At 45.3% G+C, this 26,216-nt stretch overlaps 1 protein-coding gene across 1 annotated transcript in view; it reads right to left on the bottom strand.

The window, feature by feature from the left end:
* Positions 1-919: 919 nt before the first annotated feature.
* Positions 920-26,216, bottom strand: part of B3GLCT (beta 3-glucosyltransferase) — a 133,488-nt gene continuing 108,191 nt past the window's right edge. Inside the window, 7 exon segments of the mRNA XM_030563010.1 lie at positions 920-1,308; positions 13,474-13,618; positions 16,119-16,154; positions 16,156-16,198; positions 16,201-16,235; positions 24,033-24,132; positions 25,817-25,930. Coding sequence (XP_030418870.1) covers positions 1,153-1,308; positions 13,474-13,618; positions 16,119-16,154; positions 16,156-16,198; positions 16,201-16,235; positions 24,033-24,132; positions 25,817-25,930 — 629 coding nt within the window. The 3' untranslated portion in view covers positions 920-1,152.

The raw sequence follows: 26,216 nt of genomic DNA, 5'->3' as shown, positions 1-26,216 counted from the left end.
GGGGATGCGGGAAGCGGTGCATGCTGAGGGATGTGCTGGCTGCCGCTTCCCGCCTCCCCCATTGGCCTGGAGCGGTGAACTGTGGCCACTGGGAGCCGCGATCGGCCGAACCTGCGGACGTGGCAGGTAAACAAACTGGCCCAGCCCACCAGGGTGCTTACCCTGGTGGGCCACGTGCCAAAGGTTGCCGATCCCTGCTGTAGATAATATAAATTATGGATGTTACAAACTAATTTTTAGCTTGGCACTTAGATACTATGGTGATGTGCACATTATAAATATCTAAACATTAGATTTTCAAAATTCCTTAAGAGACAAACCTTTATAGTTGCCAAAGATAGAAACTGTCAGCTAGGTTTCTTAATGAATCATGGTGACATTTTGTAGTCAATTTAAGAATCCCAGACCTTCCTTTGGATTTCCTACAAAAGCTAACATGTTAAAAGTGCATAGTAGTTCAAACTCAAAAGGGAGTCATCTACCCCATGCATCTGCACATCTCTATTTGGAAACAATACAAAGTACAGTACATGATGTTTTTCTTTCCAGACCGCTGTTTATTAAAATACACACCTCCCTACCCTTTCGTTACGTAAGGCCTGATTTTGACTGATTTCAAGAACCCAGAAGTTCTTCTGAAGTCATTGGGAAGTGTAGGTATCAGTACCTTTAGAATTAGGCCCCTACATATGGAACTTAGGCACTACTAGACAGTGGGAAAAGAGAAACGTGAATTGCTGGTGTTTGACAGAGAATTCCAAAAGGGAACATATAAAAAATACCATGTACGACATTAAAATGTTAATATAATGGTCACAAGATTCAAAACTCAAGGTATTTCCGACAATAAATCCTCAAACCACACACACACACACACACACACACACACACACACACACACACACACACACACCACACACACACACACACACAACCACACACACACACACACACCACACACACCACAATCAAGCTGGTTCCCTTCTTTCTTTTCTAACAAGTGTAACACGTACTGGATTGAAACATTCAGTGTTCTATGCAATAATGCAGGGAAAGTAGTACAACACAACACCAAAACTACAGAACAGCCTGTATCCACTAATCTGCAGTACATTACTGAGATTTAAAATATTTTATATATTATAATCTTCCCTAATAGTCTCTGTTTCTTTTCAGTAAATGAATCTTCCACCTTTGGTGCCAGCCATGTGAAATACACCTGGACTGGATCAACGTTTCCAATGCTTGTGAAATGATATTGGAATTTGGTGAGCAAGGTAGTCCTTTGGATAGTCCACTGGTCCTTGCCTAAGATGGGAGGATAAAACAAAAATACTAGTTATCACTGGTTTAAAAAATGCTGTTGTAGAACAGTAAAGTGAATTTTGGATAAAGAATAATCACTCAATAGACCTCTCATCTCAAATGTTTTGACATCAGTAATATAGTATTACTGTAAAAGATTCCATAATTATTGCAGTCATTTTTACAAAGTCCTATTTAACTGACTGGCTTGCATTAATTTATGTTCATGTATCTGACTTTTAAGGACTGCAATCATCATGGTGTTTGAGTTCTACTACTCAGCTAGACAAGGTTATAACTAGGGTTGTCAAGAGATTAAAAAATTAATCGCACTGTTAATAATAGAATACCATTTATTTAAATATTTTTGGATGTTTTCTACATTTTCAAGTATATTGATTTCAATTACAACACTATACAAAGTGCACAGTATACACTTCATATTTATTTTTATTACAAATATTGCATTGTAAAAACAAAAAGAATACTATTTTTCAATCACCTAATACAAGTACAAGTGCAATCCCTTACCATGAAAGTTGAACTTACAAATGTAGAATTATGTATAAAAATAACTGCATTCAAAAATAAAGTATGGAAAACCTTTAAAGCCTGTGAATCCATGAGTCCTACTTCCAGTTCAGCCAATCACTCAGACAAGCAAGTTTCCTTACATTTGCAGGAGATATTGCTGCCGCTTCTTGTTTACAATGTCACCTGAAAGTGAGAACAGGTGTTTGTGTGGCACTGTTGTAGCCAGCATCAGAAGATATTTACGTGCCAGATGTGCTAAAGATTCATATGTCCCTTCATGCTTCAACCACAATTCCAGAGGACATGGTCCATGCTGATGATAGGTTCTCCTCGATAACAATCCAAAGCAGTGCAGACCGATTCATGTTATTTTCATCATCTGAGTCAGATGCTACCAGCAGAAGGTTGATTTTCTTTTTTGGTGGTTCATGTTCTGTAGTTCCACATTGGAGTGTTGCTCTTTTAAGACTTCTGAGAGCATGCTCCACACCCTGTCCCTCTCAGATTTTGGAAGGCACTTCAGATCTTAAATCTCAAGTGCTTTAGCTCTCTTTAAAAATCTCACATTGGTGCCTTCTTTGCGTTTTGTCAAATCTGCGGTGAAAGTGTTCTTAAAACGAACAACGTGTGCTGGGTCATCATCCAAGACTTCTATGATATGAAATATATGGCAGAATGTGGATAAAAACAGAGCAGAAGACATACAATTCTCCCCCAAGATGTTCAGTCCACATTTTAATTAACACATTATTTTTTTAACAAATGTCATCAGCATGAAAGCATGTCCTCTGGAATGGTGGCTGAGCATGAGGGGATATGAATGTTAGCATATCTGGCACGCAAATAACTTGGCAATGCCGGCTCCAAATTGCCTTTTCTCACTTTCAAGTGACATTGTAAATAAGAAGTGGGCAGCATTATCTCCTGTAAATGTACAGAAACTTGCTTGTCTGAGTGATTGGCTGAAACTAATTTCCTAATTTTTAGTGTTTGATTTTGCACTGAAGTCCAAAATAGCTTTCTTTTAATATAGGTTTTTCAGTATTTACTATAATTTAACGTTTTTTGAAAGTCAATCTTGCCTCCAACATCACTATGTAGGGTCATATCAGTTGAAATGTGCTGTGTCTTTTTATTTATTTTTGTTTGGTTATTATTTTGGTGATATTGTAAATAGTTTTTTCTGGGGGTTTTTTTTTGTCTACATTTTTGTTCAACAAAGCCATCTATGGGCACAGGGTTCTGCCTGCATGCAACAACTTGCAGGATTTACTGGCTATAGCAGAGGTGGGCAAATTACGGTCCGCGGGCCACATCTGGCCTGTGGGACCCTCCTGCTCGACTCCTGAGCTCCTGGTCCAGAAGGCTAGCCCCGGCCCCCTCCCCTGCTGTTTCCCCTCCCCCCCGCAGCCTCACCTCACTGTACCTGCTGGCTCAATGCTCTGAGCGGTGGGGCTGCGAGCTTTTGCCAGGCTGCCCGACCCAGTGCTCTGTGCTACGCGGGTGGCATGGCGGCTCCAGCTGGGTAGCGCAGCTGCCTGTCCTGGTGCTCTGGGCATGCGGCTGCAGCGTTGCCAGCCACCAAAGCTTCGGCAACACGGTAAGGGGGCAGGAAGCAGGGGGTGTTGGATAGAGGGCAGAGGAGTTCAGGGTATTGGTCAGGGGTGGGAGATGTGGATAGTGGTTGGGGCGGTCAGAGGGCAGGGAACAGGGGGGTTGAATGGGGGCAGAGTCCCAGCGGAGGGGCAGTCACAAAGGAGACAGGGGGTTGGATGGGGTAGTGGGGACAGTCAGGGGCAGGGGTTCTGGAGGTAGTCAGGGAGAAAGGGTGGTTGGATGGGGCAGGAGTCCCAGGGAAGCAGTCAGGAATGAGAGGAGGGTTTGGATGGGGCAACGGGGGGCAGTCAGGGGCAAGGGGACAGGGATGGATGGATGGAGCAGGAGTCCTGGGGGGGCTGTCAGGGGGCAAGAAGCAAGAGGGGTCAGATAGGGGGCAGGGGAAGGGCCACACCTGGTTGTTGGGGAGGCTAAAAAGTTTGTCCACCCCGAGGTTATAGCTATTGGCTATGGCTGTGTGGTATGTTTACCAAAGGGGACAGTTTGCATGGCATATGTTGATATCACCCATTCTTGTCTCAACACTCAACCTAGTCACAAATGTCTGTGATCTGGCCCAAAATTATCCCTCATATGATCCCTTACAATATGCCAATATATAGACCAAAACACCGTGCTCGCTTATTTCAGTGCAGGACCACACTGTGTTTCTTTGTGTAAAAAAGGATGCTGCATACCTTTGGGCCTTTAACGTTCACAAAAAATCTAGTAAAATTTAAATAAAATATTTTAATTTTTTTAAACAAACACACAATATAATCCTGCACTGAAATAAGTGCACATAGTGTTTGAACATTGGCATATATATAGGATCAAACAAGGGACTGCTATTAGGATAAGTAATTTCGGGGCACATCACAGAAACTTGTTTTAAAATTGGGGAGGAAACAATTTATAATATGTCCCTATTTTATGCACTACTTGGATTCTACAAAGAGTAACCTAAGTTTAGGGTCACTGTCTTTGCTCCAGTTCTAAATGCTGGATGCCAGAATTGTCAACGTGGCAGGATAAGAAGTCCAAGACCCTACCACCATACAGAGTAATTGTGAAAATGTGAGGCTCTTATGACAAAAAGATATTTGATTCCAGGAGATATTACTCCTTTGCCAGATATCTTCACATTGTTACTCTTTGTCAGCTACACTGAAGGAGACAGAATCAAAATCAACCCATGTGTGTCTGACTTCTCAATGCAACAGAAGTATTCACTTTTGTTTGTTTAAAAAACTTTTTTGGGGGAGAAGTAGATATGCTGGATGGGAGGGAGAGGGTCCAGAGTGACCTAGACAAATTCGAGGATTGAGCCAGAAAATATCTGATGAGGTTTAACAAGGACAAGTGCAGAGTCCTGCACTTAGGATGGAAGAATCACATGCACTCCTACAGGCTGGGGACCAACTGGCTAAGCAGCAGTTCTGCAGAAAAGGACCTGGGGATTACAGTGGATGAGAAGCTGGATATAAGTCAACAGTGTGCCCTTGTTGCCAAGAAGGCTAATGGCATATTGGGCTGCATTAGTAGGAGCACTGTCCGAAGATCAAGGGAAGTGATTATTCCCCTCTATTTGGCACTGGTGAGGCCACACCTGGAGTACTGTGTCCAGTTTTGGGCCCTCCACTACAAAAAAGATGTGGACAAATTGGAGAGAGTCCAGTGGTGGGCAATGAAAATGATTAGGGTGCTGGGGCACATGACTTACAAGGAGAGGCTGGGGGAACTGGGCTTATTTAGTCTGCAGAAGAGAAGAGTGAGGGGGGATTTGATAGCAGCCTTCAACTATCTGAGGGGGGTTCCAAAGAGGATGGAGCTAGGCTGTTTTCATTGGTGGCAGATGACAAAACAAGGAGCAATGGTCTCAAACTGCAGTGGGGGAGGTCTAGGTTGGATATTAGGAAACACTATTTCACTAGGAGGGTGGTGAAGCACTGGAATGGGTTACCTAGGGAGGAGGTGGAATCTCCATCCTTAGAGGTTTTTAAACCTGGCTGGGATGATTTAGTTGGTGTTGGTCCTGCTTTGAGCAGGGGGTTGGATGAGACCTCGGGAGGTCCCGTCCAACCCTAATCTTCTATGATTTTTCCCTACAACAATTCAATGGAATATGAGCAAAGTACTTATGTAAAACAAACAGGATTCATTTGCAGTTGTTCCCATTAAAATTTAAGTTACTGAAATGCTTATTTAAAAAACAAAATAACCACTGAAGAACCAGGAGGGAGTCTAATACCCTGAGGCACTTTGAAAATCTCAACATTCGAGAATACCTATGGCTTTGATGACCTTAAGAATTTATTTTGACATAGATAATTACTGAACTACTTGCACTTGAGCCTGGCAAAAACTCCTTTTCAGTAGTTTGTTTACTTTGAAATTTATATAAACCCTCTGCTGCCTTGGTAAGGACCAAATTTGCTTTAACTGCATCTGTATTAATTACAGCATTCTTTATATTTCAGATTACTTTAGACAACCGACTTAAAATGTATGACTCTGTATATCATCATAATCTTATATACTACTCTCCTGATTGTGCTTCTCTATTTGATTCTTTATTTCTTTCTCTGCGGACTTAATTACTGTGTACAATTATCACCCACCGTACTAGTTAGATATTTTTACAGTGCCCAAATGCTAAGCCAGAGGTGGTTCCTGAAGCCTATCTAGGGACCAAGGGGAGTTTAAGAGCATATTAGCCAAGCAGGTGGGTCTAAACACAGCAGCTTGGTGTGTGTTCAGCAGGGAAGCTTGACTAGGGTTGCGACAGCTAGTAACTTATCTCAAAACTTCCTGCTAAAAAGCCAAGGCTGTGATCTAAGACAAAATGTGAGAAATGTCAGGCTGAAAGGAACTTTTTCAGTTCAGTGGGAGATGTCAAAAGTAGTTGTAGAATAAAAACTATCTTCCTGTGTCACGTCAATGACTCCATTATCTCTTTTTTGCTCTTATGTGTTACTTCCATTACTCTATATATATTTTTACTTCTGCTTGCTCCTGTGCCTGCTGGTTTTTCTCTGCTAGTGGAAAAAAGACGGTTACTCACCTTTGTAACTGTTGTTCTTCGAGATGTGTTGCTCATATCCATTCCAGTTAGGTGTACGCGCCGCGCGTGCACATTCGTCGGAAAACTTTTACCCTAGCAACTCAGTGGGCCGGCAGGTCGCCCCCTAGAGTGGCGCCACCATGGCGCTCCATATATACTCCTGCCGGCCCACCCGCTCCTCAGTTCCTTCTTGCCAGCTACTCCGACAGTGGGGAAGGAGGGCGGGTGCGGAATGGATATGAGCAACACATCTCGAAGAACAACAGTTACAAAGGTGAGTAACCGTCTTTTCTTCTTCGAGTGATTGCTCATATCCATTCCAGTTAGGTGAATCCCAAGCCTTACAAAGGCGGTGGGGTCGGAGTGAAATGTGGCAGAATAAAACTGCCGAGCCAGAGGCTACAGCCTCTCTTGACTGCTGAACCAGGGCATACTGCGAAGCAAAGGTAAGGACCGAGGACCAATGGAGCTTCGCGACAGGTCTCGTGGGTAGAAACACGAGCCAGCAAGGCGGCAGATGAAGCCTGAGCCCTGGTAGAATGCACGGTGATGTGGCTTGGGGAAACATGAGCCAAATCATAACAAGTGGGGATGTCCGCCATCACCCAAGATGAAATCCTCTGAGAGGAAAACAAGCAAGCCCTCCCTTTGGCCCGCTACCGGGGCAGAGCTGGGGCACCTTAGGAAATGATTCTGTCAGCACAATATAATGCGAGCACTCCACAGATGTCCAAGGAGTGCAACGGTTATGCCCATTGCGTTGAGCTGTGGGTAACATGAAAGGCCAAAACACCTTAGGGAGGAAAGCCGGGTGCGGTCATAACTGCACCTTGTCTTTGTGGAACCTTCGTAAGAGCTCTGATCTCAGAGACCCGTCTGGCCAAGACTAGTTGAGGTCCCAGGGCGGGGCTGGGCGGCGCACCCGAGGGTGCAAGCGCTCCAAGCCCTTGAGGGACCTCGAACCCATAGAGCGTGGGACACTGAACGTCCATCTTAGCCTGCTGGAAGGTAGGGATGGCTGCTGAGAGTATCCTCAGCGATGATACCGCCAGATCCTGCCGCTGAAGGCCAGAGGCAGGCCAAATAGAGGGGATCGAGACCTCAGCAGGAGCAAGATCGAGCGTACTGCAGCTGTAAAGGAAACGCTTCCACCTGGCTCGGTACGTTGACCAGTTGGAAGGCTGCCTGTCACCCCGACTCAGGTACGCAGGAGCCACCGTGAGGCGAAGAGGCTGCAGGTCCGAGTGACGAAGCCTGTCATTGCCCTGAGTGATGAGGTCTGGGCTGACAGGCCGAGCAACGTGGTATGTCAGTGCTGCCTGGACCACTCTGGAGTGATCATGATGATGCACGCTCTGCCCCTGCGGAGTTTGAGCAGGACGTAACGAACCAGTGGGAACAGTGGGAGGGCATAATGCAGTTGGCCGTTCCACGGCATCAGGAATGCGTCCAAGATCGATTCCGAGGAGAGACCTTGGAAGGAGCAGAACACCTGGCATTTCCTGCTCTCGCGGTGAGCGAACAGGTCTGTGTGAGGAACCATCTCCACTTCCGGAAAGCGGGACGCCTCACATGGGGCAGAGTGATCACTCGTAAGACAGGAAAAACCTGCTGAGTCAAAGAGTTAAGACGTTCCGAACGCCTGGGAGAAAGGACGTCGCCAGCTCCATCGAGTGGGCCATGCAAAAGACCCGGAAATGGATGGCCTCCTGACAAAAAAGGGGGAAGGACTATGTCCCCCTGAATACTTATGAAGCACCTGGCCATTGTGTTGGCTGTAAACACCGAGATACAACGGCCTCGCAGCTGCCGCTGGAACCCCTGGCATGCCAGGCGGACTACTCTCATTTTTGGGGCATTAATGAGGAATGCCAGCTCCCTAGAAGACCGAAGGCCTTAAGCTCGGAGGTGACCATGAGCACTCGAGCAGAGAGATGATGCGTCCGCCGTCAGGGGCAGTGAGGGCTGGGGCGGATGAAACCGCATCCCTGTCCACACCAAGGAGGGAGTTAGCCACCACTCTAGGGAGCCCAAGGCGTTCGAGGGAACGTGACTACCATGACCACTGACTCCCTGTCCAAGCGGTACGCCGAGGGGGCCGGACTTGGAGAGGACGGAGGCGGAGCTTGGCGTGTTTGGTTACAAACTTGCAGGCAACCATGGACCCAGGAGACTGAGACAAGAACGAGCTGAGGTCGTTGGGAAAGCCTTCAGACCTCAGATGATTGTTGCCCTCGCCTAAAACCGCAGTTGTGATAAGCAGGCTCCGGCTAGGTAGCAGACCAAGATAGCCCCTAGGAAGCCCAACCTCTGCGTGGGAACCAGAGTGGATTGCTCTATAGTAATCATCAGGCCTTGATCTGTGAATAAGACCGTGACGATGCCCACGGGCTGAGTGGTTTGTGTCTCAGAGTCTCCTCGGATAAGCGATCGTCCCAATACGGAAAAACGCATATCCGACATAGCTACGGTAGGCGGCGACTACGGCCGTAAACCGGGAGTATTCACCGCTGGCTATAAAGCGGAGGCATCTCCCGTGCGGAGGGAAGATGGCATTGCGAAAGTACGCGTCCTTCCTATCCAGGGCGGCATAGTAGCCCCCAGGAGGCAAGGATGGAATAATGGTTCCCAGGGATACCATGCAGAACTTCAACCTTATCCCAAACCGGTTGAGTCCATGCAGGACCAGGGAGGTCTGAGACCTGTGTTCGAGTGGGGGACTAGGGCATAACGGGAGTAAAACCCCTAGCCCCTTTCGTCCGCTGAAGGGGGACAGGGCTGGAGCAATTTAAAGGTGGTACCTATGCTCCATCGTGCGCAGGACCCAGCGATCTGAAAGTAACTGGGGCCATGCCAGGAGAAAGCGGGATCAGGATCCCGTCCTGCGACTGGTACACCGCCCTCCGGCGAACCTTGGAAGGTCCGTCTTTGGTCCCAGTGGTAATTGCGAGGGACCTTGACTTTGGCTTTTTAGGGGGCCTGACGTTTGTCTGCGACCACCTTGGCCTTGCCGTTTTCCAGAGTTCTGCCTCTGGCTAGGCACAGAGTATGGCGGCTGGGGCCAGAAAGGCCTGCGTTTGGTCGCTGGCGTATACATGCTGAGACGCATTAGGACCCTATTGTCCAGCAGGCTTCGCAGTCTGGGGCTGTCTCTGCCGCGAAGATGCCTTTACCAACAAAGGGTAAATTCTTTCCCCCGTCCTCCAAGACGGCAGCGAACTCCAGGTGGGAGGTTCGAGGGAGAAACTCCTCCACCCAGGTGCTATAATTATCGCAGCTAAGCAAGGCTTGTTGCTTTGCTACCCAGAGGTGCAGGGCCCCTGCAGAGTACACCTTGCGTTTGCCAAGGCTCTTTCTGCTTCGGGGCTGGCGCCCGCTGGCCATCATATCAGGATCGTGGTCCTGAGCATAAAATCTGCGCATATGGGATGACACGGATGCGTGTCCGGACGGCCATGGAGGTACTAAAAGAGGCACGGGCCGAGTCTCTGACTCACTCGGACCTTGCCCAACTCGGCACCGGGGACCGGCATCGGGAGGCGTATCGGTACCTGGAACGAGATCCAGACCCGCAACCAGAACGGTGTCGGGAGGTCGACCGAGATCTCGAGGCTCGGAGAAGAGCTACAGGAGTCAAGGTACCTGCCCCGGTGCCAGATGTCGGAACGGTGCCGATAGCGGGTCGGCGAACGGGATACCGACCGGTGCAGCGAGTGTGACCAGTACCGAGGAAAACAGCACCGGGACTGCCAGTGGTGTCCGGCGTGCCGACAGGACTTGGAGTGTCTGCGGGACCGTGATCATGAACGGTGCCGCTCTGCTGTACTGACAGGGGACAGTCCCTTGAAGAGACTGTATTACCCGTACCGGCGGTGCCCGGGTCAGGCAGCACAGACTCTGTCATGGCACTGAGAGCCCTCGCCGTTGGTAACATCTCCGGCGTGCAGGGAACAGCAGGCTCAACCACAGTGCGTACTGGGGAGCTGTCAGGCACCGGATTCGACGGCCCTCGTGGGCCGGGATCCACGGTACCGAGGTCATCAGAGCTTCGGTAGGTGCCGGTGCCGGGCGAACCGAGTTAGATAAGCTGTCTGGCTGCGGTGCCGTCAGCACTGAAGCAGCGGGAGTAATACGCTCAACCACGGCGCGTGCCGGGGAGCCGTCGGGCACCGGATTCGATAGCCCTTGTGGGACTGGAATCAACGGTGCCGATGTTGTCGGTGCCTCAGAGGCTTCGGTTGGCATGGAAGCAGCCGGAGCAGGAGCTCAACCACGGCGCGTGCCGGGGAGCCGTCAGGCACCGGATTCTACGGCCCTTGCGGGACCGGGATCGACGGTGCCGACGTCATCGGTGCCGCAGCAGGTGTCGGTGCCGGGCGATCCGACTTAGACTAGCCCTCTGGCCGCGGTGCCGTTGGCACGGAAGCAGCCGGAGCATTAGCTCGACCACGGCACGTGCCGGGGAGCCGTCAGGCACCGGATTCTACGGCCCTTGCGGGACCGGGATCGACGGTGCCGACGTCATCAGTGCCGCAGCAGGTGTCGGTGCCGGGCGATCTGACGTAGACGAGCTCTCTCTGCGGTGCCGTTGGCACGGAAGCAGCAGGAGCAATACGCTCAACCACGGCGCGTGCCGGGGAGCCGTCAGGCACCGGATTCTACGGCCCTTGCGGGACCGGGATCGACGGTGCCGACGTCATCGGTGCCGCACGGGTGTGTCGGTGCCGGGTGATCCGACGTAGACGAGCCCTCTGGCTGCGGCCGCTGGCACGGAAGCAGCAGGAGCAATACGCTCAACCACGGCGCGTGCCGGGGAGCCGTCAGGCACTGGATTCTACGGCCCTTGTGGGACCGGGATCGACGGTGCCGACGCCATCGGTGCCGCAGCAGGTGTCGGTGCCGGGCGATCCGACGTAGACGAGCCCTCTGGCTGCGGTGCCGCTGGCACGGAAGCAGCAGGAGCAATACGCTCAACCACGGCGCGTGCCGGGGAGCCGACAGGCACCGGATTCTACGGCCCTGGTGGGACCGGGAGCGACGGTGACGACGTCATCGGTGCCGTAGCAGGTGTCGGCGCCGGGCGATCCGACTTAGACGAGCTCTCTGGCTGCGGTGCCGCTGGCCCGGACGCAGCAGGAGCAATACGCTCAACCACGGCGCGTGCCGGGGAGCCGTCAGGCACCGGATTCTACGGCCCTCGGGGGACCGGGATCGACGGTGCCGATGTCGTCGGTGCCGGGCGAGCCATCTTAGACGAGCTGTCTAGCTGTGGTGCAGCTGGCACAGAAGCAGCAGGAGCAGTAAGCTCTACCACGGCGCGAGCCGGGGAGCTGCCAGGCACCGGATTCCATGGTCCTGGGGGACTGGAATCGACGGAGCCGAAGTCATCGGTGCCTCTGCAGGTGACGGTGCCGGATAACGCCACTTAGGCGAGCTCTCTCGCTGCGATGCAGGTGGCACGGAAGTAGCGGGAGCAGGGGCTCAACCACGGCGCGTGCCGGGGAGCCGCCAGGCACCAGCAGGAATCGTAGACTCTCTCGACCTCGGAAGAAGGGAGCGGTGCCGAGTCGACATCGGTGCCGGCGACGGTCGGTGCCGAAAGGCCTTGGTGGTACCGGCGGGGTCCGGTGCCGAGGAGGCGCTTCTGCCCGCCGCTTGAACATCGCTCGGCGCCCAAGGTGGAGGGGTAAGTGAAAGTCCCGCACCTTTTGTTCTCGGCTTAAAAGCCTTGCAAATGGGGCACTTATCTGTCAAGTGTGATTCCCTGAGGCACTTCAAACAGGAGTCATGTAGATCTCTCTTCGGCCGCGGCTTCTGGCAAGCCGGGCCCCTTTTAAAACCCGGTGAGCCATGCATGGCTCCGGCACTGGGCTCATGGAAGGGGCTACTTCCTGAACCCCGCTAACTAAACTAACCATGTTAGCAAAGAAAACCGTATAACCATACAAATATATATATAAAAGGGTTATAACTGCATAATTATATACGAGAAAACGAGTAGCTAGGGAAGTGGAGGTCAGCTAAGCCGCGCTCCACTGTTCCAACGACCGACACGGGCGGTAAGAAGGAACTGAGGAGCGGGTGGGCCGGCAGGAGTATATATGGAGCGCCATGGTGGCGCCACTCTAGGGGCGACTGCCGGCCCACTGAGTTGCTAGGGTAAAAGTTTTCCGACGAATGTGCACGCGCGGCGCGTACACCTAACTGGAATGGATATGAGCAATCACTCGAAGAAGAACATTTTTGACACTCTACTTCCTCAACTTTTAAGACTTTCCTGTAGCAAATACAGACAGGACGAGAGTACTATTAGAGTTCATAAATATTCATGTATCTGGGGTTTTTCTATAGGGCCAATCATTGCAGTATTTAAGGGCTAGATTTTTAAAGGTATTTAAGTGCCTAAAGAGGCAGATAGACACAGAATAGAATCATAGAATATCAGGGTTGGAAGGGACCTCAGGAGATCATCTAGTCCAACCCCTTGTTTAAAGCAGGACCAATCCCCAGATAGATTTTTCTCAGATCCCTAAATAGCCCCCTCAAAGACTGAGCTCTCAGCCCTGGGTTTAGCAGGCCAATGCTCAAACCACTGAGCTATCCCTCTCCCATATAGTATTTTCAAACTGAATAGTATTTTTAAAAGCACTTCCAATCAGACTTAAGCACTTCATCATTTTTGACAATCCCACTAGGTGTCTAAGCAACTAAATTTAGTCATTTGTCATTGCCAGGGGAGGGAGACTGAGAGACTTCTGTAGCACTATTAAAATGGGTATTTGCCCACGCTTTACATTTTTTTTAAATTTACTTTATCTGTTTTCTCAGACTTTCTCTGGGTGGAAGGAGTGAGCAAGGGGAGTTGTAGTGGAATGTCTGCTACTTGGACAGGGATTTTAAGAAGTTGGGTGCACTTTAAATGAATAAGTTAAATAAATATCAGTTTTCAATAATTGTAAAAATGTGTATTTCACCTGATGGAAAAGTGGACAGTGTGTTATGGGGATTCCTAAACCACTGAAACACATTCCAAGGACCATATCATCAGGAGCATCATTGCTGTAACACTGGCATTTACTAGCAAGTAGTTTTTTGATTGCTTCTCTGCTGAAAACCATCCTAAACATTAAAAGCAAACAAAGTATGAGACACTCATTACCAATATAGTTGAATAACTGTATACAATTTCCATTTATTAAGTCTTGCTCAATGGAATAAAATAACAACATGGAATGTAGTCCACTGGTGCATAGTATTTGAGAAACTGAAAGATGTTAAAAATAGCATTCAGGCTTGAATTCTTAATGAAGGTTTTTCTGAGACATATTTATTCTAGATAGTAAAATCAAATTATGATATGATTTACTTAATTACAGAAAATCTTAGTTACCCCAAATTTTACTTGGTAGTGATCCTTACCTGCACACATTTTTTTCTTGATGCAGAGTGAGGGGAGAACTCTGTTTGGAGGAATGGAGAATATATAGGACATATAGAGTATTCAGAAATCCTGTCATTACATAGTTTAGTCCCGTGTTTGAAGTTGATGTGTGTGTTTTTATATGAAATGAATACTCATCTGTTTTTCCCTCCTCTGAGACTATCTAATAAAAATGCAATTATAAAAAGCATTTAACGAAGTATCTATATTGTGAAAAATGTTTTAAGCTAAAAAAATGTTACTCGACAAAAATATCTAACTTTTAACAGATGATTTTCTTGTGGGTTCCACTTGTTTTGGATTTGCTTCTTGTGTAGTTAGAAGAAAAAACAAAAATGTTTTTACCAATCTTGTTCATCTGGATAATTAGAATGTAGCAGTATAAAAAAAAGAGACACTAATCTGAACTGCCATTTTTCCTGGTAACACGTTACATATCGCAATTGTATATTAGAGCTCTGCCCACAGGAACAGACCAATATCTTAAACTGTGCTGCAAAGTTTTACTGTTCAGCTTGACTCCCTATTACTGTTCATTTAAATATTATCTGCAGCATGGATGCCTTCAGGTCTCTACCAGTAGAACAAGCCTCTGATAGCTGCTGCTCCACAGAAGTCTCATGATGATCCAGAGCTCTGCAGCTGAGGACATACTCTCTTGCTTCACATTCTATAGCTCTCCCTTCTCTGCTGCAGACTCTGTAACTCCATCCAGTTCTGCCACCATATATGGCAATGTAGCTGTCAAAATGATGTTAAGGAAGCTCATCATAGCTACCCAACTCTCCAGAAGATATTTTCTTCTTTTTTGGCAAAAAGCACCCGCTTGACTTCACTCACTATAACAGAATCCTTAAATGGCAGCGGTGTGTAGACTCAGATACCTCCAATACAAAATTCAAGGAAAAAGTTTGAATATCGTCAGGATCAATGTTGTTAAAGGCTTTAGAAACAGCAGTGCCAATTTAAGGTCAATCTGCCAGGCAAACAGGGAAAAGAATAGAGCACAGGCATAATATAATCATGACCAGTCATGTTGCTGTATTCTGATCAAGCTGAAAGCAAAGGAGCAACTGTATTGAGAACCTTGAAAAAAGGGAGTTATAATAATCATGCCTTGTGATTGGAACAGCATGTGTTGTTGCTGTTGAAAAGTTGTCATAGAAGAATAAAGTAAATAGTATAAAGTTAGCAAATTAAAAAAAACATTACTTGATAACAGAAAGGGCATGGTCAAAGTGATTACAAGATCTTTAACTTTACTCACTACCTCCCAACAAATCTCCTCAACAATAAACAGGGATATGAAGGAGAAGTGAGCTATCTTATATACATATCTTCACAGACCAGAGTACCAGAAAGCTCTGATGCTTCTTGAAGGTACAGTAAAAACCACAGTACAAACAATAGAAATATAAAAAAATCTGTTGGTAATTGGCAAGCACTCCAGTATCAAAAGAAAGGGGTAAACTCTGCATAATTAAGAATGATGGGCACATTCCCAGGCTATGCAAGACAATGAAAACGCCAGCCAATTGGTCTTATTTATTTATGGACATATATGAGTTAGTATAATATTTATTTTTTTCTTGGAGAATACTGATTTTACGTGTTTTAAGGGCATTCAGCTCATGGGACTGAATAATTTAGATTTTAACTTATCTAAATAGAATAATGGATCTACAACTACCCAACAAACAAATGGACAGAGATTAGACCCACAAGCAATGGGTCTCACTAATGTTATTTGGATCAACCTAGAAAATCATGGATATAGTAATCTAAAACCCAAATAATTCACAAAATCCATTAGGAAACTATAGTTCTCAACCATAAGGACTGGACAATCAATCTCCAGTGATCTCTCTACATCAGAACTATCTTCCATTGGTACCAACACTAAAGAACTTACTCGCCTACCTCTTCAGAACATGAATTAAAAAACCAAAAGGGAGACAATCACTTTCACTCACACCACAGACAAAGAGGGGAGGGATGCTCCCTCAGCGACGGCAATAACTGTGCTCTAAGGCCCCCACCCTTTTTCTTCCATTATATTATGTCATGTGATAAAACATTATTCTTGTCTCCTCTGTGTGATCTATAATATTCCAAAACACTTGCATTGGAAGAATGACTGTTTTAGCTCTCAGTAGGATTTGAAATAAAGTAAGTTACCCTCCTCCGCCAGTGATATAACTATATCCTCTGTTCCAATCCATAGCCATAACGCTCTCCAAGAAACACTGGTTCATTGGGTCATAGCAGCTGAGTAATTTCCGCAGCCTAAAGATACTAAAATGAGAATCCATTTATTAAAAATATATTAAATCAGATATAGATATTTATTTCTTTAAAACAAGTTTCAAAATACTTACACTGACAGCTTAAAAGACCATTTTGGAATACAATATAGAAAAATACACGTACATAATTGTGGGAATTCCAGGTAGAATAGTCAGTCAATCTGAACTTGGTATGGAAGTTTTAAAGCTAATTAGACCATTTCCTTTGAAAAATAATTCATAATACTTCAATGATAACTAGATAGTTCATGAAACATTTCTCAGAAGAAACAAATATGTTCCTTAGCAACACTGAGTCTTCAGTTTTAAGTATACTTGGATTTTCCCAGACTACACTGAAGAAGGGTAGGGAGGTAGAATTTTCAAAGACTGAAGGCTAACAGAGTACTGCAGTGATCTGTACTAGAACTGGCCTTATTTTATTATTATTATTATTATTATTATTATTATTATTATTTTATATGACCGTAACAACAAGAGTCCCAAGTAGGATCAAGATCCCAAAGACAGTCCTTGCTTGGGCCTTTTCATGCTACTCTAAATGATTTTACAGCCTAAACTAACACAAATTGCAGAAAGGGTGCTCTAGTTCAGTGGTTCTCAGCCCTTCCAACCCTTACCCCTTTCAGGAGTTTGATTTGTCTTGTGTATCCCAAGTTTATCTCACTTAAAAACTACTTGCATGTAAAATCAGACATAGAATACAAAAGTGTCACAGAACACTATTACTGAAAAATTGCTTACTTTCTCAGTTTGTCTGTATGAAATTTTAGGTTTGCACTGACTTTGCTAGTGCCTTTATGTATCCTGTCATAAAACAGGCAAACATTCTAGATGAGTTGATGTGCCCCTTAGAAGATCTCTGTTACTCCCAGGGGTATGCATACTCCTGGTTGATAACCACTGCTCTAGTTCAACCACAAAACTACTGGACAGGAATCATTGCATGTGCGTATATATAAAAATATTCCAAATTTTTCTTTTTAAAAAATCATCTGTCCTATTAGACTCATAGACTTTAAGGTCAGAAGGGACGTTATGATCATCTAGTCTGACCTCCTGCACAACGCAGGCCACAGAATCTCACCCACCCACTCCTGTAACAAACCCCTAACCTATGTCTGAGCTATTGAAGTCCTCAACTCGTGGTTTAAAGACCTCAAGGTGCAGAGAATCCTCCAGCAAGTGACCCATGCCCCATGCTGCAGAGGAAGACGAAAAACCTCCAGGGCCTTGCCAATCTGCCCTGGAGGAAAATTCCTTCCCAACCCAAATATGGCGATCAGTTAAACCCTGAGCATGTGGACAAGACTCACCAGCCAGACCCAGGAAATAATTCTCTGTAGTAACTCAGATCCCATCCTATCTAACATCTCATCACAGGACCATTGGGCATATTTACCTGTAATAATCAAAGATTCAATTAATTGCCAAAATTAGGCTATCCATCATATCATCCCCTCATAAACTTATCAAGCTTAGTATTGAAGACAGATATGTTTTTTGCCCCCACTGCTCCCCTTGGAAGGCTGTTCCAGAACTTCATTCCTCTAATGGTTAGAAACCTTAGTCTAATTTTCAAGTCTAAACTTCCTAATGTCCAGTTTATATCCCTTTGTTCTTGTGTCCACATTGGTACTGAGCTTAAATAATTCCTCTCCCGCCCCTGATATTTATCCCCCTGATATATTTATAGAGAGCAATCATATCTCCCCTCAGCCTTCTTTTGGTTAGGCTAAACAAGCTAAGCTCTTTGAGTCTCTTTTCATATGAGAGGTTTTCCATTCCTTGGATCATCCTAGTAGCCCTTCTCTGTACCTGTTCCAGTTTGAATTCATCCTTCTTAAATATGGGAGACCAGAACTGCACACAATATTCCAGATGAGGTCTCACCAGTGCCTTGTATAACGATACTAACACCTCCTTATCTTTACTGGAAATATCTTGCCTGATGCATCCCAAGACCACATTAGCTTTTTTTAAAGGCCATATTCCACTGCAGCTCATAGTCATCCTGTGATCAACCAATACTCAACCAAGGTCCTTCTCCTCCTCTGTTACTTCCAACTGATGTGTCCCTAATTTATAACCAAACTTCTTGTTATTAATCCCTAAATGCATGACCTTGCACTTTTCACTATTAAATTTCATCCTATTACTATTACTCCAGTTTACAAGGTCATCCAGATCTTCCTGTGTGATATCCCGGTCCTTCTCTGTATTAGCAATACTCCCAGCTTTGTGACATCCGCCAAACTTTATTAGCGCATTCCCACTTTTTGTGCCAAGGTCAGTAATAAAAAGGTTAAATAAGATTGGTCCCAAAACTGATCCCTGAGGAACTCCACTAGTAACCCCCTTCCAGCCTATTGTTTTAAAATCTGTTCCCATGACCTTTCATATGGCAGTTTGATATCTTTATGCACAATGAGCAGCACCTTGCTCCATATGTATGCTGTAAGGTACTATTAAACACTAAACCCGTTTACTTGTATTTTTCTTTTTAACTTCTATTTCTATTTCATTCCTTTTTATAACCTCTATTCCATACTTCATATCTTTATACTTTGAACTACTCCTTTCTCTCTGAAAACTGGTTTTGATGTATTCCAACAAAGTACATAGAGAAGAGAGATACTTTTAATAGCTTAATAAATAATTTCAAAATTGTTATTCAAGCAGAATAATTACATCTGGATTTTGTAACTGAATTATTCATTCTCTAAACCAGAGTTGGAGTCTTTCTCTTGTCAAATGATTTATCATCAACACAGGTAGCAAACTGGAACACTTGTTAAAATTCTTGTTTCACAGTCATTATAGTCTCCCCAAAACATTAACTCAGTCTTTGGATAATAGCTTCATTGATCACAGAGTAATCATACCATATAGAATTAAGATTTCAATAGTATCAATTAGCTATAATTAATTTCTCTTCCCTTTTTAATACCCTTCTGTTCTTTTGTTCAATCAAAAAGAATGAGGAATTATGTAATTTTTTACAGTAATCTCCAAAGTAATAAGCATCGTTTTTGTGATCCGGTGTGGAAAATATGCTGAGAAATTATATAGTACAGATGATGGGTAGGTTCTATCAGACTAGTTCCTTGCAGTGTAAATGGGGCTAAAAATTCATCTTTATTATGCAATCTAAGAGTCACATAAATCAGTACCATTAAAAACTAGGCATCTTTTGTTACAATTTTTCAGTCTAGTCCACTGTTTCCAATGGGAATGATAAAATTATTATTGACATGTAATCTGCAGTTTATCAGAGTACCAAAAAATAAATCAACTCCTAACACTCAATTGATTCTTACTGGGGCTGTGACAAACTTATTTTTTCTGATTTTCAATTCTCATCACTAGGTTATAGCAATCTTGTTATTTTTATAATCCATCTATTTCTCTTTCCTATACAGAGTCTGTAGAATGTCTCATTTTCCTTGTACAGTAACTGGCAAATTCAGCTGTAACAAACTCTTATTTCCTATAGTGACCCCTTCGCAAATTCCTCTTTTGTCATATGATTTAACCTTAAGAATGTTGTTATTGTCTTGACCTCTTTTTCCTCATGTTCAGGAGCCCATGTTGCTGCTATCTAATTACCTTATCCTGTTCTCTTATAGCTCAGTGTCACAGACGCAATTTAAGTTCATTTTTCTAGCTCAACAAGTGCCAACTGTTACTGATTCACCATCTTTCAACATGCTGATTCACTTTTCTATCACATGCAGGGCCGGTGCAACCACTAGGCGAATCAAACTTTTTTGATTGCGCACCCCGTCAGTAAAAAATTTTTGAGCATGCACCCCCAATATATGTATATTTATTTATGTATAAATTACATACATGTACTACTGTACTAATATATTATGTACATTATAAAAAATACACAAAAAAACAGAAATTAAAGGATGAGGTAAAGATGAACTAAACAATATTTTTAAAAATTATTTTATTTTATTTTTACTTATTAACAGTACAAAAAATCTTTTTGCTCTCACAAAAAATATTATTAATAATAATATTTTTAGTGAGAGCAATGTGATTGAATATGCTTCATTACTTCTGAAAATCTTGGTTTAACTTTGTGATACAGCGATCTGAAGGGCTGGATTAGGTTTAGGGTGCGGGAGGGCACACAATTTGGAGGTGCGGGGTCTAGGAGGGAGTTAGGGTGTGGGAAAGCGCACTTACCTGGGGCAGCTCCTGTTTGGTGCAGGGGCTCTGTGCAGCGTGGCACCGCTCCATGGCTGCGATTCTGGGAGCCTCAATTCTGAGAGCTGCCCCCTCCCCGGTTGGCAGCGCCAAACGGAACGCACGGGCTTTAGGGGCTGCAAGGCCCGGGCGAAGGGGGCCCCGGGGCCCTGGCTGGCAGCTCTAAAACCCCTTTCAGTCTGCGGCCGTGCGAGCCGGGCAGGAGGACTCAGGAGGAGCAAGGGCAGCCACACAGCCAGTGGCCAGAGAGAAGCTGCGCTTTTTCCCCTTCAAAGCTCCACTTCTCCTTCAGAGACGGCTGAGAGAAGCAGGGCTTTGAAGGGGAAAGTGCCACTTCTTTCCCGTCGCTGGCTGCATGGCTTGCCCCTGCTCCTCCAGGGGTTGGAGGACTCAGGGCCGCATTCCAAAAGGGACTTTAGAGCTGCAGGCCAGGGCACCGGAGCCCCCTTAGCTCAGGGCCCTGCAGCCCCTAAAGCCCCTGCGTTCCGAGTGGCCTTGCCTGGCCCAGGGGGACAGGGGAGCAGCTTCCCTGATTGCTTGCTCCCTCCCTCCTCTGGCTGTCCCCCTTTTTTTTTCCATCCAGCGACACTGCCACGCCGCCCTTTCGTTCCAGCGGTGCTCCTCTCGCCATGCCCCCCAATGGATTGTCTTGCGCATCCCACTTTGGAGACCACTGACCTAAGGCACCAAGTGGTTGGGGTGACAAAAGTGGTGCCCGGGCTCGGCAGGGAGAAGCCACCTTCCAGGAGGCACCGGAGAGCCAGAGCATCGGCATGTGGGGGTGGCGAGCTGCGGGGGGTAGGCCCCAGCCTGGGCAGGAGGGACGGAGGCGCGGCTGCTCCCCACTAGCGGAGCTGCCTCCTTTGCACAGCTGCTGCCCCACCCGGCCACGCCGGCTCCTCCGTGGCTGGGGCTCGCCACCGCCACAAGTGGGACACTCTGGGTCTCTGGTGCCTCAGGAAGGTGGCTCCTCCCTGCCGAGCTGCTGCAGTGGCTCAAGCCCGGCAAAGCCAGTGAGTTGACTCGGCGTGGGGGCTGCTGGGGAGGGTTCACAGGGGGAGGACTAAGCACCCTCCAGGGGAGTTCAGGGGCGGGGAGAGGGGAACCTGGTCTGAGGAGTAGCACCTGGGCACGGCTGGCCGCTGGGGTCTATAAAGGTTCATTGGGATTTGCCCCTCAATGAACCGATGTGCGGGGGGGGCCGCAAGGTGGAAGTTTCACCTAGGGCACAAAATATCCGTGCACCGGCCCTGGTCACATGTATCAAATCAAGTTTTAATAAGAACTTTTGAGTCGTGCTTCTTAATTGGTTCAAACTTGTCCTGGATTTCTTTTTTGAAAGGTAATAGCTAAGGCTAAGATTGTGGTCATGGTTATTTTTAGTAAAAGTCATGGCTAGGTCACAGGCAATGCACAAAAATTCACAGAAGCTGTGACCTCTCTGTGACTTTTGCTGCTGTGGCTCTATGGTTTCCCCCGCCAATGTGGTGACTGGGAGCTGTGGGGTTCTCCCTGTGCCCGTGGCAGCTGGAAGCTGCAGAGTGAGTATATTTCCCAAAAAGAAAATGGGACATCCCCAGCCGCTTGCCCAAGGTGTCCCCCATGCAAGGCTGTTGCCTGTTGCTGGAACCCTGAGGAGGGCCCCCTCTAGAGGCTGTTGCCTGTCACTGGAACCTTGCAGGGGGCCTCATGAGGAGGCTGTTGCCTGTTGCTGGAACTCTTCCAGGGCCCCGCTGGCTGCCAGCTCCAGTCTCTCAGCCCCTGAGGCTGACGCAGAGAATGTCAGGGAGGCCTCTGGAAGTCAGGGATTCTATGACTTTGGTGACCTCCCTAACATAAACATAGCCTTAGTAACAGCACAATGATCCTGCTACTTGCTAAATTTCATTTAATTAGGCATCAGAGGGTAGCCGTGTTAGTCTGGATCTGTAAAAGCAGCAAAGAATCCTGTGGCACCTTATAGACTAACGGACGTTTTGGAGCATGAGCTTTCGTGGGTGAATACCCACTTCCTCAGATGCATGACATGCATCTGAGGAAGTGGGTATTCACCCACGAAAGCTCATGCTCCAAAACGTCCGTTAGTCTATAAGGTGCCACAGGATTCTTTGCTGCATTTAATTAGGCATGAACTGTCCAAAAGTTGGAATTTTTGGTTCATGAGAATTTTTGATATTTTGAAATCTGGTTTCAGTCTAATTTCAAAATTACCCATGAACTGGGGAGTCTGAAAAATTTTATTTGAAAACATGGTGTTTCTGAACAAAAAAATGCTTCCTCTGACCTTGGAAAATGCTGCGTGCTGGTCAGTTTCACTACTACCCACCACTGAACAGGAGAGGTGAAATTGACAACAATTGTATCATTTTTTCAATAAGTAGTTGCTGGGCCTTCTAGGATCTGTAGCTCCTGGGCAGACCCACTATGCAGACTTTCTTGGGCTGGGGCTGCAGAGCTTCCAGACTGCTGGGCCAGCTGGCTCTCTAAACTCTCGAGGCAGTCCCTACCAGGACTTCCAGGCTCCTGACTCCATGGCACTGAACCTGGAAGCCCCTAGAGCCTGAGGCTCCTTCTATCAAGTTGGGAGCTGAGCCCTGTTAGAGCCTGGGTCCCAGGACTTCTAGGCTCCCAGCTTCATGATGACCTGGAGGCCTTGAGACATGTTGGGACTGCCCCACAGCTGCAGATCCTGGAAGCACTGGGGTTTTTGGAGCAAGTTGCAGGGCAGGGCTGCGCCAGAGCTAAAAACCCTGGAGTCCTGGTTCTGGGGCAGTTCCAGGCTCCCCAGCAGCTCCGGGAACCAGACAGGATAGAAGCCTGCCTGTGTTCAATAAAAAGTTGTTTTTTATTTGACAGTTTATATTTTCCAACAAAACAGGAAATTCCCAACAGCTCTAATTTATTCCTCATTCGACACTGTGGGATCACCATTACTCCATGTGAGTTCTGCAACACCAACTCCCCTTCAAAATGTGTTGAATGTAAAGTAGTAAATGTATATTTTTCTGCTTCTCCATGACTGTTCAAATTACCAACTTGCTATTTTTTTGAAAGCAATAAAAAAATATAATTTACTAATCCACTTTGAAAGAGACAGTAAACATTTCTAGGGCATTTATTTTTTAGGAAATTAGATTGTGTTCGAACATGATAATTTTCTAATAAAGCCAAGCCCTAGACATAGGTATGGTTGGCTTTTAGGACTAAGTATGGGTTTGGAGCCCTCATCCTCTGGGATCTGCTCCACATCAGGAAAATGCACTGTATTAGAAAATGTGTTAACTTAAAGTTAGTCACATCCAGTTAATGCCTTATATGCTCTTGTATCAACAGACTGCAACATATGACTGTCACAAATTCAAAGTAGTGACAGATTATTATTTGTATAAATTATTTGTTATAGGAGATTTTATAAGAGTAAACTGTATTTTTAAAAGGAGTCCAGGAATATATGGAGCAAAAGACAGTGCTTCTATTTATTGGAGTATAAATCAAAATAAATAAATATCTCTAAAACTCTTATTAATACAAATTAAGAGCATTTCTGAAATACTGTAATTCATACCTTATTAAGGTGTCATCATCCACAATGACTAACCACGGTGTTTTGGAAGAGCTGTGATTCAAAAATCTTTCCAAAATGGCAAAAGTCTTCCCGCAATGACCTGAAAGGGGGAGGAGTAAGAGAAAGAACATACATTGTTTTTTGGGAGAGAGAGAGTACAATAATTTGTAAATTTTATCCATTTTACTGGATAGTACAGTGTTGACCAAAGTGTTGAAACGTGTTTTTGCAGATAATGGCAAACTGGCAAAGGAGCTGAGGATCCAAATTTCAATTTATATTGTAGAGAGTGCTTTTGATTTGGATGTGATCCACAGGAAACTGCTTTCTATGAGGCAATGTGGCCTTCTGAGCCGGGGACTAGACTATGATTCCAGAGAGCCTGGGTTCTATTCCCTGGTTTACCACTGGCATGCTGGGTAACCAGGGCCAAGCCAACTCACTTCTGTTTTCCTATCCATAAAATGGGGATAATGTAATTACTTCCTTTGTAAAATGCTTTGAGGTCTATGAGTGAAATGTGCCATACAAATATTACTCATATCCATAAATGAAACTTTACAATGCACCAGGTCAGTATATAATTAGATTTGTTTTTTTAAGACTTGAGTAGGCACAACCAATCAATAGAATATCAAATATATAGGCGTTAACTCGGATTAAATCATGGCTCCTGATAGCTTCACAAAAGAAAAAGCTTTAGAATTTAATAAAAAGCAATGCTTTATAGCTGGTAAGTGAGATGTCCTGGATTAAAATCAAAATGGCAAGAGAAATAAAGTGTCATACAAGCTTAGTTAAAGCTAAAAATGTCTTCCAGGAAAATCAAACTGTAAATCACTAACACTCACTAAAAATCACTTGTATTCAAGAGAGATATTTCAGAAGCAATTAACACTATTAATGCGTCTTGTAATAAATAAACAAACAAATAAGATTGAGGTATTATAGTTGGGATTTTTTCAACAAAAACATTTTTTGACACACAGCAGAATATTTTTGGTTAAAAACTTTGCTTTTTTTCCCTCCTGGCACTGAGAACCTCTATTTATCGTTACGTATTTTTTTAAATCCATTAACATAATAAAAATGGATTTACAGCAAATGTTTCCAGTTCTATGCTATCCGTTGAAGAGAAATACACCAAGTGAAGTGTGTGAAAGAAGGCAAGAAAATGAAAATGGACAAACCACTGAAGCCATAGTATTGAAGGCTTTTTTCTATTCAAGGGCACTCTAAATTATTACTTTAAACTACTATGTTACGTGCTCAGAGAAATACTGTTTGATTTTTCCATTTAGTTTCAACATTTAAAAACACAGGCATGCTAGATGTAGGCACATATTACTTTGAAACCATCTTGTAAGTGCTTCATGCTACAGTAACTAGATGGCATCATATAAGATCTTCTGTTATGAATGTATCACTCTGACACTGCTACTGTAACAACCTTTATATCAACAAAATAGAACAGTGATGGCAGAAGGAAACATTTCAACAGACAGAAAACTGTCCACTCAGGCATTTTTATTGTGCCCACATCCATAGTAGCGAGGCACCAAATAATAAGAAAATGATTCTGTCCAAAGGAACTGTATTCTCCACCCATCTCTTGTTTTGGGTGGTTAGTAGGAAGAATTTTTAGTTTATTTTTACTTCCAGGGGACTGTGCTACAAAAATGTAACATTTCAGCATAACTTACTATACATTGAATAGACATTTCACCTTGAAAACTTATACTCATACAATGAAACTTTCTGCAAAGATAATATTAGAAGCTTACCTCTTTCAGTATTAGGTACTCCTAAATCTATAGTAGGAATGGAGATCTCTGCATAATCACTATAATATTCAACAAGGGCAGCCTCACCTTCCCAGGTCTGCTTTACAATCGGTACTGCAAAATAATTAGTCATATTGAAACACAAGAACGGTCATACTAGGTCAGACCAATGGTCCATCTAGCCCAGTATCCTGTCTTCCGACAGCGGCCAATGCCAAGGTGCTTCAGAATGAATGAACAGGGCAATTATTTAGAGATTTGTGCCCTGTTGTACACTCGCAGCATCTGGCATTCCGAGGCTAGCGAAACTCACAGCATGGGGTTGTATGCCTGACCTTCTTGCCTAACAGCCATTCATAGATCTATCCTCCACGAACTTACCTAATTTTTTTTAATTCAG

The sequence above is a fragment of the Gopherus evgoodei genome, chromosome 1 (genome assembly GCF_007399415.2).
Source record: "Gopherus evgoodei ecotype Sinaloan lineage chromosome 1, rGopEvg1_v1.p, whole genome shotgun sequence".
Taxonomy (NCBI): domain Eukaryota; kingdom Metazoa; phylum Chordata; order Testudines; family Testudinidae; genus Gopherus; species Gopherus evgoodei.
Note: the sequence above shows the minus strand (reverse complement) of the source record. Positions and strands in the feature narration are given on the sequence as shown.